The sequence below is a fragment of the Oncorhynchus gorbuscha genome, linkage group LG23 (genome assembly GCF_021184085.1).
Source record: "Oncorhynchus gorbuscha isolate QuinsamMale2020 ecotype Even-year linkage group LG23, OgorEven_v1.0, whole genome shotgun sequence".
In the NCBI taxonomy this organism is placed as follows: domain Eukaryota; kingdom Metazoa; phylum Chordata; class Actinopteri; order Salmoniformes; family Salmonidae; genus Oncorhynchus; species Oncorhynchus gorbuscha.
Window position 1 is genome coordinate 62,097,273 of NC_060195.1, and position 12,500 is coordinate 62,109,772.

The 12,500-nt window shown below is 46.8% G+C and overlaps 1 protein-coding gene across 1 annotated transcript in view; it reads right to left on the minus strand.

Moving 5' to 3' along the window:
- LOC124010710 (fibronectin type III domain-containing protein 3B-like) overlaps positions 1-12,500 on the minus strand; it is a 187,474-nt gene that overhangs the window by 17,201 nt on the left and 157,773 nt on the right. The window contains 1 exon segment of the mRNA XM_046323359.1: positions 8,856-9,080. Coding sequence (XP_046179315.1) covers positions 8,856-9,080 — 225 coding nt within the window.

The following is a 12,500-nucleotide window of genomic DNA, read 5'->3' on the forward strand; positions in this document are numbered from 1 at the left end:
GTTCCATGTTCGTTTGGTTTTGTCTAATTGTTTGCACCTGTTCATTGTTTGGTTGTTGGGGTGGCGTTATTTAAGTTCGTTTAGCCCGCTTCTGTTTGTGCGGGCGTGTTCTTCTGTATTTTGTGAGAGGTGTTAGTGTTTTGTTGGGTTTTCTCGCTGTCCTGTTATTTTACCTAAGGGTACTAATTGTTTTAATAGTTACGCCTGTGTTGGGTAATACTATTTTGTTCTTTTGATTTTGGACATTAAAGCGTGTTTTTTCCCGCATCCTTTGCTCTCTGCACCTGACTCCACACCCATTCACTCATTGAGCGTTACAGTGGTGGGTAGTATATGGGGCTTTGGTGACAAAACGGATGGCACTGTGATAGACTGCATCCAATTGTTGAGTAGAGTGTTGGAGGCTAATTTGTAAATCACATCGCCGAAGTGGAGCATCGGTAGGATGGTCAGTTTTAGGACGGTATGTTTGGCAGCATGAGTGAAGGATGCTTTGTTGCAAAATAGGAAGCCGATTCTAGATTTGATTTTGGATTGGAGATGCTTAATATGAGTCTGGAAGGAGAGTTTACAGTCTAACCAGACACCTAGGTATTTGTAGCTCAGTTGGTAGAGCATGGTGCTTGTAACGCCAGGGTAGTGGGTTCGATTCCCGGGACCACCCATACGTAGAATGTATGCACACATGACTGTAAGTCGCTTTGGATAAAAGCGTCTGCTAAATGGCATATATTATATTATTATTATATTAGTTGTCCACATATTCTAAGTCAGAACCGTCCAGAGTAGTGATGCTGGACGGGCGGGTGGATGCGGGCAGCGATCGGTTGAAGAACATGCATTTAGCTTTACTTGCATTTAAGAGCAGTTGGAGGCCACGAAAGGAGAGTTGTAGGGCATTGAAGCTCGTCTGGAGGTTAGTTAACAGTGTCCGAATAAGGGCCAGAAGTATACAGAATGGTGTCGTCTGCGTAGAAGTGGATCAGAGAATCACCAGCAGCAAGAGTGACATCATTGATGTATACAGAGAAGAGTCGGCCCGAGCATTGAACCCTGTGGCACCCCCATAGAGACTGCCAGAGGTCCAGACAACAGGCCCTCCGATTTGACACACTGAACTCAGAGAATTATCAGAGAAGTAGTTGGTAAACCAGGCACGGCAGTCATTAGAGAAACCAAGGCTGTTGAGTCTGCCGATAAAAATGTGTTGCTTGACAGAGTCAAAAGCCTTAGCCAGGTCAATGTATACAGCTACACAGTATTGTCTCTTATTGATCGCGGTTATGATATCGTTTAGGATCTTGAGCGTGGCTGAGGTGCACCCATGACCAGCTCGGAAACCAGATTGCATAGCGGAGAAGGAACGTTGGGATTTGAAATGGTTGTAATCTGTTTGTTAACTTGGCTTTCAAAGACCTTAGAAAGGCAGGGTAGGATAGATACAGGTCTGTAGCAGTTTGGGTCTAGAGTGTCTCCCCCTTTGAAGAAGGGGATGACCGTGGCAGCTTTCCAATCTTTGGGGATCTGAGACGATACGAAAGAGAGGTTGAACAAGCTAGTAATAGAGCTTGCAACAATTTCAGCAGATAACATTAGAAAGAGTGTCACGCCCTGACCGTAGAGATCTTTTTATTCTCTATGTTTGGTTGGTCAAGGTGTGACTCAGGTGGGGAAACTCTGTTCTTTATTTCTATGTTTTATCCGGGTATGGTTATCAATCAGGGACAGCTGTCTATCGTTGTCTCTGATTGGGATTCATACTTAAGCAGCCTGTTTTGCCCTTAGTTTTGTGGGATGTTGTTTTTGTACATCTCTTGTAGCCTACCGAACGTTACGTTTGTTCTCCTTTTGTTGTTTTTAGGTGTTCATTTTTAATAAAGATAAAATGTACACCTACCACGCTGCACTTTGGTCCGATCATTTCGACGAGCGTAACAAAGAGAGAATCCAGATTGTCTAGCCCGGCTGATTTGTAGGGGTCCAGATTTTGCAACTCTTTCAGAACATCAGCTATCTGGATTTGGGTGAAGGAGAAATGGGGGAGGTTTGGGCAAGTTGTTGTGGAGGGTGCAGGGATGCTGTGGAGGGTGCAGGGCTGTTGACCGGGGTAGGGGTAGCCAGGTGGAAAGCATGGCCAGTCACAGAAAAATTGCTTATTGAAATTCTCAATTATAGTGGATTTATCGGTGGTGACAGTGTTTCCTAGCCTCAGTGCAGTGGGCAGCTGGGAGGAGGTTCTCTTATTCTCCTTGGACTTTACAGTGTCCCAGAACTTTTTGAGTTTGTGCTACAGGATACAAATTTCTGTTTGAAAAAGCTAGCCTTAGCTTTCCTAATTGCCTGTGTATATTAGTTCCTAACTTTCCTGAAAAGTTGCATATCACTGGGGCTATCCGATGCTAATGCAGAACCCACAGGATGTTTTTGTGCTGGTCAAGGGCAGTCACGTCTGGAGTGAACCAAGGGCTATATCTCTATCTCTCTACATTTTTTGAACGGGGCATGCTTATTTAAGACGGTGAGGAAGGCACTTTTAAAGAATAACCAGGCATCCTCTACTGAAGGGGTGAGGTCAATATCCTTCCAGGATACCTGGGCCAGGTCGATTAGAAAGGCCTGCTCACTGAAGTGTTTAAGTGAGCATTTGACAGTGATGAGTGGAGGTCGTTTGACCGCAGACCCATTACGGATGCAGGCAATGAGGCGGTGGTCGCTGCGATCTTGGTTGAAAGCAGCAGAGTTATATTTGGAGGGCAAGTTGGTTAGGATGATATCTATAAGGGTGCCCGTGTTTACGGATTTGGGGTTGTACTTGGTAGGTTCATTGATAACTTGTGTGAGATTGAGGGCATCAAGCTTAGATTGTAGGGTGGCCGGGGTGTTAAGCATGTCCCAGTTTAGGTCACCTAGCAGCACGAGCTCTGAAGATAGATGGGGGCAATCAATTCACATATGGTGTCCAGGGCACCGCTGGGGGCTGAGGGGGGTCTATAACAAGCGGCAACGGCGAGAGACTTATTTCTGGAAAGGTGGATTTTTTAAAGTTGAAGCTTGAATTGTTTGGGAACAGACCTGGATAGTATGACATAACTCTGCAGGCTGTCTCTGCAGTAGATTGTAACTACGCCCCCTTTGGCAGTTCTATCTTGTCGGAAAATGTTATAGATAGGGATGGAAATGTCAGGGTTTTTGGTGTTCTTCTTAAGCCAGGATTCAGACACGGCTAGGACATCTTACAGAGAGAGAGGGGAGGGGACAGACAGACAGGTGTCGGGACACCACATGAGTTTGATAGGGTCATTGTAGAAATGAAACCAATATTTGCTGTTTGGTCATTTGATATGACTTTGTTCACTGCCAATAATTCTTTCTCTCTCTCGTTACCATAGCAATCTGTCAATTACAGAGATTCCAGGTCATTCAGCCCTAATACTGTCTGTTTAGGAGCGGCAGGGGAGAATAGGGACTGGGAAAATGTGAGGAGGGTAGAGGAGAGGGGGTCTCCAATACTGCTAGTTACTGCCAGTTAAATCCATATAGCTCTGATGATCCCCTTTCTACCCTGCAGACACATGCAGAGAGAGGGATAGGGGGATAGAGAGGAGGGAGAGAGATAGATAGAGGGGGGATAGAGAGGAGGGAGAGGGGGAGGGGGAGAGAGAGGAGGTATAAGGGGAGAGATAGAGAGGGGGATAGAGAGGAGGTAGAACGGGAGAGAGATAGAGAGGAGGTAGAAGGGGAGAGAGATAGAGAGGGGGTAGAGAGGGAGAGGGGGAGAGAGATAGAGGGGGAGAGAGGAGGTAGAAGGGGAGATAGATAGAGAGGAGGTGGAAGGGGAGAGAGATAAAGGGGAGAGAGATAGAGAGGAAGTAGAGGGGGAGAGAGATAGAGTGGAGGTAGAGGGGGAGAGAGATAGAGAGGAGGTATAAGGGGAGAGAGGTAGAGAGGAGGTAGAGGGGGCGAGACTGGGGGTAGAGAGGAGATAGAGGGGGAGAGAGATAGAGAGGAGGTAGAAGGGGAGAGAGGTAGAGAGGAGGTAGAGGGGGCGAGACTGGGGGGTAGAGAGGAGGTAGAGGGGGGGAGAGAGGTAGAGAGATAGAGAGGAGGTAGAAGGGGAGAGAGATAGAGAGGAGGTAGAAGGGGAGAGAGATAGAGAGGAGGTAGAAGGGGAGAGAGATAAAGGGGAGAGATAGAGAGGAGGTAGAAGGGAAGAGAGATGGAGAGGAGGTAGAGGGGGAGAGATAGAGAGGAGGTAGAAGGGGAGAGAGATAGAGAGGAGGTAGAAGGGGAGATAGATAGAGAGAAGGTAGAAAGGGAGACTGCTAAATGCAGCTAAACTCCTCATAATGACATGTTCTTAACAGAAGCAATGAGTCAATATTCATCAGTCTGAGATGTGTCAGGAACCACACTAATCCATTAAATGCATTACAGACTTGTTTAAGGGCACTTGCTAGGCCCCTATGGGCCCTGGTCAGAAGTAGTGCACTATACAGGGAATTAGGGTGCCATTTGAGATGCAGATCTAGCCTGCATTTATTTTCCTACTCCGGCTTGGTGAATCCAAGCAAACGTCACGTTCGAGTGATGCGCGCACGCTCGCGGCAAAAACCCCTGTAGCCGATAGCGATACACGGACGCCAGGACCTTGACAAACCTAGCTGAGTGAGTGATGACAATGACAGCACAGCAGTTTGATGGCTATAGCTGTGTTCAACAAGATCTCTTTGGGAGGTTTTCCCTTGGCTCGCTGGCCTGCTCGGTAATCCATCCTCCGAACGTAGACGATAACCGTCTGATTATGTGCTTGCTAACGTGCACGAGCTGCGCCTGAAGTCGGACGTGGTCGTATTTACTTCCGTGTAAACAAACCAATGTTTTGATTGAGAACTGGACATGAGACTTTGGATAACGCGCCCAGGAAATGGGTCTACAGGTGCAGGCTATATGGTGCATAGATCAATAGGGGGAGGAGGTTTTCCTGACCACAAGACAAGGTCAGCTTGTAACTAGAACCCTGAGTTTTTCCTGGGCACAAGACAAGGTCAGCTTGTAACTAGAACCCTGAGTTTTTCCTGACCACAAGAAAAGGTCAGCTTGTAACTAGAACCCTGAGTTTTTCCTGGGCACAAGACAAGGTCAGCTTGTAACTAGAATCCTGAGTTTTTCCTGACCACAAGACAAGGTCAGCTTGTAACTAGAACGCTGAGTTTTTCCTGACCACAAGACAAGGTCAGCTTGTAACTAGAACTCTGAGTTTTTCCCTGGGCAGGTCAAAAAACAAAACAAAAAACTATATACAGGGGGGTGCCGGTACAGAGTCAATGTGTGGGGCCACCGGTTAGTTGAGGTAGTATGTACATGTAGGTAGAGTTCATTAAAGTGACTATGCATAGATGACAACAGAGAGTGGCAGTGGTGTGGAGAGGGGAGGGGCAATGTGAATAGTCTGGGTAGCCATTTGATTAGATGTTCAGTAGTCTTATGGCTTGGGGGTAGAAGCTGTTCGGAAGCCTCTTGGACCTAGACTTGGCGCTCCGGTACTGCTTGCCGTGCGGTAGCAGAGTGAACAGTCTATGACTAGGGTGGCTGGAGTCTTTGACAATTTTTCTGGCCTTCCTCTGACACCGCCTGGTATAGAGGTCCTTGATGGCAGGAAGCTTGGCCCCAGTGATGTACTGGGCAGTACGCACTACCCTCTGTAGTGTCTTATGGGCGGATGCCGAGCAGTTGCCGTACCAGGCGGTGATGCAACCAGTCAGGATGCTCTTGATGGTTCAGCTGTAAAACATTTGGAGTATCTGAGGACCCATGCCAAATCTTTTCATTCTCCTGAGGGGGAATAGGTTTTGTCGTGTCCTCTTCACGACTGTCTTGGTGTGTTTGGACCATTCTAGTTTGTTGGTGATGTGGACACCAAGGAACTTGACGCTCTCAACCTGCTCCACTGCAGCCCAGTCGATGAGAATGGGGGCGTTTTCGGTCCTCCTTTTCCTGTAGTCTACAATCATCTCCTTTGTCACGTGACCAGCTATATTTCATGGCCCAATAGGGGTACAGTATGTAATTCAATGAGAGCTGTCTGTTGGGGGGTGACCGTATGGGTATGAAGGAGGAGATGGGGAGGGGTATATACTCACCAAGCTGTGAAAGCAGTTCAGCTCTGCTAGAATAGAAGGGTGTGTATGTTGGCATTGTGGGGGTCATACTGGACAGTCAGTTAATTACCGCTGTGGCTAGGGATGCCAGGATGCCAACCACACCAGTCATCCATGTCGTAATATAGCTGTGGCTAGGGATGCCAAGATGCCAACCACACCAGTCATCCATGTCGTAATGTGTCTGTGGCTAGGGATGCCAACCACACCAGTCATCCATGTCGTAATGTGGCTGTGGCTAGGGATGACAGAATGCCAACCACACCAGTCATCCATGTCGTAATGTGGCTGTGGCTAGGGATGACAGAATGCCAACCACACCAGTCATCCATGTCGTAATGTGGCTGTGGCTAGGGATGACAGAATGCCAACCACACCAGTCATCCATGTCGTAATGTGGCTGTGGCTAGGGATGACAGAATGCCAACCACACCAGTCATCCATGTCGTAATGTGGCTGTGGCTAGGGATGACAGAATGCCAACCACACCAGTCATCCATGTCGTAATGTGGCTGTGGCTAGGGATGACAGAATGCCAACCACACCAGTCATCCATGTCGTAATGTGGCTGTGGCTAGGGATGCCAAGATGCCAACCACACCAGTCATCCATGTCGTAATGTGGCTGTGGCTAGGGATGACAGAATGCCAACCACACCAGTCATCCATGTCGTAATGTGGCTGTGGCTAGGGATGCCAGGATGCCAATCACACCAGTCATCCATGTCGTAATGTGGCTGTGGCTAGGGATGACAGAATGCCAACCACACCAGTCATCCATGTCGTAATGTGGCTGTGGCTAGGGATGCCAGGATGCCAATCACACCAGTCATCCATGTCGTAATATGGCTGTGACTAGGGATGACAGAATGCCAACCACACCAGTCATCCATGTCGTAATGTGGCTGTGGCTAGGGATGCCAGGATGCCAACCACACCAATCATCCATGTCGTAATGTGGCTATGGCTAGGGATGACAGAATGCCAACCACACCAGTCATCCATGTCGTAATGTGGCTGTGGCTAGGGATGACAGAATGCCAACCACACCAGTCATCCATGTCGTAATGTGGCTGTGACTAGGGGTGCCAGGATGCCAACCACACCAGTCATCCATGTCGTAATGTGGCTGTGACTAGGGATGCCAGGATGCCAACCACACCAGTCATCCATGTCGTAATGTGGCTGTGACTAGGGATGCCAGGATGCCAATCACACCAGTCATCCATGGGTAATGTGGCTGTGGCCAGGATGCCAGGATGCCAATCACACCAGTCATCCATGTCGTAATGTGGCTGTGGCTAGGGATGACAGAATGCCAACCACACCAGTCATCCATGTCGTAATGTGGCTGTGGCTAGGGATGCCAACCACACCAGTCATCCATGTCGTAATGTGGCTGTGGCTAGGGATGCCAGGATGCCAATCACACCAGTCATCCATGTCGTAATGTGGCTGTGGCTAGGGATGACAGAATGCCAACCACACCAGTCATCCATGTCGTAATGTGGCTGTGACTAGGGATGCCAGGATGCCAACCACACCAGTCATCCATGTCGTAATGTGGCTGTGACTAGGGATGCCAACCACACCAGTCATCCATGTCGTAATGTGGCTGTGGCTAGGGATGCCAGGATGCCAACCACACCAGTCATCCATGTCGTAATGTGGCTGTGGCTAGGGATGCCAAGATGCCAACCACACCAGTCATCCATGTCGTAATGTGGATGTGACTAGGGATGCCAGGATGCCAACCACACCAGTCATCCATGTCGTAATGTGGCTGTGACTAGGGATGCCAACCACACCAGTCATCCATGTCGTAATGTGGCTGTGGCTAGGGATGCCAGGATGCCAACCACACCAGTCATCCATGTCGTAATGTGGCTGTGACTAGGGATGCCAGGATGCCAACCACACCAGTCATCCATGTCGTAATGTGGCTGTGGCTAGGGATGCCAGGATGCCAACCACACCAGTCATCCATGTCGTAATGTGGCTGTGACTAGGGATGCCAGGATGCCAACCACACCAGTCATCCATGTCGTAATGTAGATGTGACCAGGGGTGCCAAGCATACCCATCACCCAAGGCACTGCCAGGCAGACAGACAGTCTCTCTAATTCTCTCACTTATCCTTTATTACACCCCTCCTTCCCTCCACTTACCCTCCTTCCTTCCCTTCAACCTCCCTGCACTTTCCCTCCTTCCCTCCTCCCTCCCTTCCATTTCTCTCCGTACCTTTCTATTTATTTCTCTCCTTCCTTCGGTCTGTTCTCTAATGGACAGCCTGGTTGACCAGTTCATGGTTCTAATTAGTTCTGTAGTCTAGATGTTCTCATCGTGAGTTCTCCCTGGATCTACTGCTTACTGTTGTTTCCTCTACCTACCTACCTATCTCCCCCCCCCCCACACACACACACACACACACACACACACAATGCGTTTGAAGTATTTTCCTTCAGTAGACTGTGATATGGTCATTTAACAGAGGTTTTTATCTAGACCGTACATAACATTGAGCCATTGGAACCATTGGAGTGTAGTAGCTGTGTGTGTGTGTGTGTGTGTGTGTGTGTGTGTGTGTGTGTGTGTGTGTGTGTGTGTGTGTGTGTGTGTGTGTGTGTGTGTGTGTGTGTGTGTGTGTGTGTGTGTGTGTGTGTGTGTGTGTGTGTGTGTGTGTGTGTCTATACTCTACCTGTGGTTCTTATCTTCCATCTGTAGTGTGTAGAACATGTCATTGGAGAGCAGGGCGCGGGTGTGTGTGTGTGCAGCGTTCTCCCCCCACTTCAGTTTCAGGCTCTGGGGGCCGGCAGCCGAACATTCCAAAGGAGGAGGAGCCGGAGGGAGGGGGCGTGTCCTAGCCACCAGAGGTGGGCTCAACGGGCCACAGCCAATCACATTCACCGCTTGGATCCGCACACTGAGAGAGAAAGAGAGAGGGGTTAGGGTAAATTGAGTGTGTGAAAGTTAGTTTGTCCATAACCCGTGTGTGTGTGTGTGTGTGTGTGTGTGTGTGTGTGTGTGTGTGTGTGTGTGTGTGTGTGTGTGTGTGTGTGTGTGTGTGTGTGTGTGTGTGTGTGTGTGTGTGTGTGTGTGTGTGTGTGTGTGTGTGTGCATGTGTATTAGTATTTATTAGGGATCCCCATTAGTTCCTGCAGCAGCTACTCTTCCTGGGGACCAAACACATTAAGGCACTTCCATCACACACATAAAACAGAAGATCAATCAGTCCATCATAGAACATTATTACGCCACTACACATCTACAGCACAAACTGTACTAATGTTGGTTAATAGCAGAAGAGAGGCAGCATTAGAGGTGTTATAGTGATGGATGTTTTCCTCTGTCCATTGCGTCATGACTGACCCCTAACCTCACCTAGCCGGCATCCATCTAACCCAGTCTCTCCTGACTAATATTTTCTGTTCCCCAAAACAAGTCAGGACCTTGCAAAATTCCCGCAAACTTTCAATAAATTCCTTGGTTTTCCTAAAATCCCGGTTGAAGGATTCCTGGAATCAGGGGGGAATAAGAAAGAAATGCGGAATGCTCCAACAGGATTTCTGGAAAACCAGGGAATTTGGCAACCCTAGTCATGCCTTTCAACATCATCCCTATGGAATAACTAGGAATAAAGAGGAATAAAAAGAGGAATAGCAATCATATCAACCTCAATCATCTAGAGTCATCTCATCCAGTATATTACCGTTATAATGCTGCATTAGTTCTTTTCTTAGATCTGTTCTCAGATCTGTTCTTACAGTTCCTTGACCTCTATGGCCCGCTATGGATAGTAATGGCGAGTCCTGAATTCGAAGTCAACCGATTATCATTTTTCAACACCAATACTGATTATTGGAGGACCAAAAAAAGCCGATAGCGTAATAATGACAATTACAACAATGCTGAATGAACACTTATTTTAACTTAATATAATACATCAATAAAATCCATTTAGCCTCAAATAAATAATGAAACGTGTTGGAGAAGAAAGTAAAAGTGCAATATGTGCCATGTAAGAAAGCTAACGTTTAAGTTCCTTGCTCAGAACATATGAAAGCTGGTGGTTCCTACATGAGTCTTCAATATTCCCAGGTAAGAAGTTTTAGGTTGTAGTTATTATAGGAATTATAGGACTATTTCCCTCTATACCATTTGTATTTCATTAACCTTTGACTATTGGATGTTCTTATAGGCACTTTAGTATTGTCAGTGTAACAGTATAGCTTCCGTCCCTCTCCTCGCCACTACCTGGGCTCGAACCAGGAACACATGGACAACAGCCACCCTCGAAGCAGCGTTCCCCATGCAGAGCAAGGGGAATAACTACTCCAAGTCTCAGAGCGAGTGATGTTTGAAACGCTATTAGCGCGCACCCCGCTAACTAGCTAGCCATTTCACATCGGTTACACCAGCCTCATCTCGGGAGTTGATAGGATTGAAGTCATAAACAGCACAATGCTTGAAGCACAGCAAAGAGCTGCTGGAAAAACACACAAAAGTGCTGTTTGAATGAATGCTTACTAGCCTGCTGGTGCCTACCATCGCTCAGTCAGAATGCTCATTCAAGTCATAGACTTAATTATAATATAATAACACACAGAGACATACGAGCCGTATGTCATTAATACGGTCGAATCCGGAAACTATCACCTTGAAAACAAGACGTTTATTCTTTCAGTGAAATACGGAACCGTTCCGTATTTTATCTAACGGGTGGCATCCATAAGTCTAAATATTCCTGTTACATTGCACAACCTTCAATGTTATGTCATAATTGCGTAAAATTCTGTCAAATTAGGAGGCCCAAACTGTTGCATATCCACTGACTCTGTGTGCAATGAACGCAAGAGAAGTGACACAATTTCACCTGGTTAATATTGCCTGCTAACCTGGATTTCTTTTAGCTAAATATGCAGGTGTAAAAATATATACTTCTGTGTATTGATTTTAAGAAAGGCATTGATGTTTATGGTTAGTTACACATTGGAGCAACGATACGCACCACATCGATTATATGCAACGCAGGACACACTAGATAAACTAGTAATATCATCAACCATGTGTAGTTAACTGGTGATTATGATTGATTGATTGTTTGTTTTTTATAAGATAAGTTTAATGCTAGCTAGCAACTTACCTTGGCTTACTGCATTCGGGTAACAGGCAGGCTCCTCGTGGAGTGCAATGAGAGGCAGGTGGTTAGAGCGTTGGACTAGTTAACTGTAAGGTTGCGAGATTGAATCCCCGATCGATTCCCACTTCTGCCCCTGAACGAGGCAGTTAACCCACCATTCCTAGGCCGTCATTGAAAATAAGAATGTGTTCTTAACTGACTTGCCTAGTTAAATAAAGATTAAATCAAATTTTAAAAATCGGCCAAATCGGTGCCCAAAAATACCGATTTCCTATTGTTATGAAAACTTAAAATCCACAATTAATCGGCCATTCCGATTAATCGGTCGACCTCTATCCTGAATGACATGTCAGGAATATAATATGTCTGGTAAGATGAGGACTTACTGTGTTGTTCCATCTATTTTCTGTTGTTTACTAGAGTCCCTATACTGTCCTGTCTTCTTTTCCAGGAACTCTCCTCTCTCTCTCTGGACAATCTCACTTCCTTTCCCTCTCTCTCTCTCTCTCTCTTTGGGCAATCTCACTTCCTTTCCCTCACTCTCTCTCTCTCTCTCTGGACAATCTCACTTCCTTTCCCTCACTCTCTCTCTCTCTGGACAATCTCACTTCCTTTCCCTCACTCTCTCTCTGGACAATCTCACTTCCTTTCCCTCACTCTCTCTCTCTCTCTCTCTCTGGACAATCTCACTTCCTTTCCCTCACTCTCTCTCTGGACAATCTCTTTTCCACTGTGATCTCTCCCTCTCTCTCATTACCTTAATTATTTTACTGTTTGACATTTACACACAGTAACCTTTCCTTGATGACACACACACACACACACACACACACACACACACACACACACACACACACACACACACACACACACACACACACACACACACACACACACACACACACACACACACACACACACACACACACACACACACACACACACACACACACACACACACACAGGTTGTAGTTACTCAACCACACAAGACAGAAAGTGTGGAAGATGACGAGAGAGAAGAAGGGAGAGAAAGAGAAGAGGAAAGGGGAGAGAATGAAAGAGAGAGAGAGGGAGGGAGGGAGGGTTAGATGGTGAAGATGAGAATAGTTTTGAGTATCAGATAATTAAATCTATCCTTCCTCTGGTCCTCTCCGTTTTATCCTTGTTAAATCGAAAACACTAAAACTATGTCTGAGACACTAA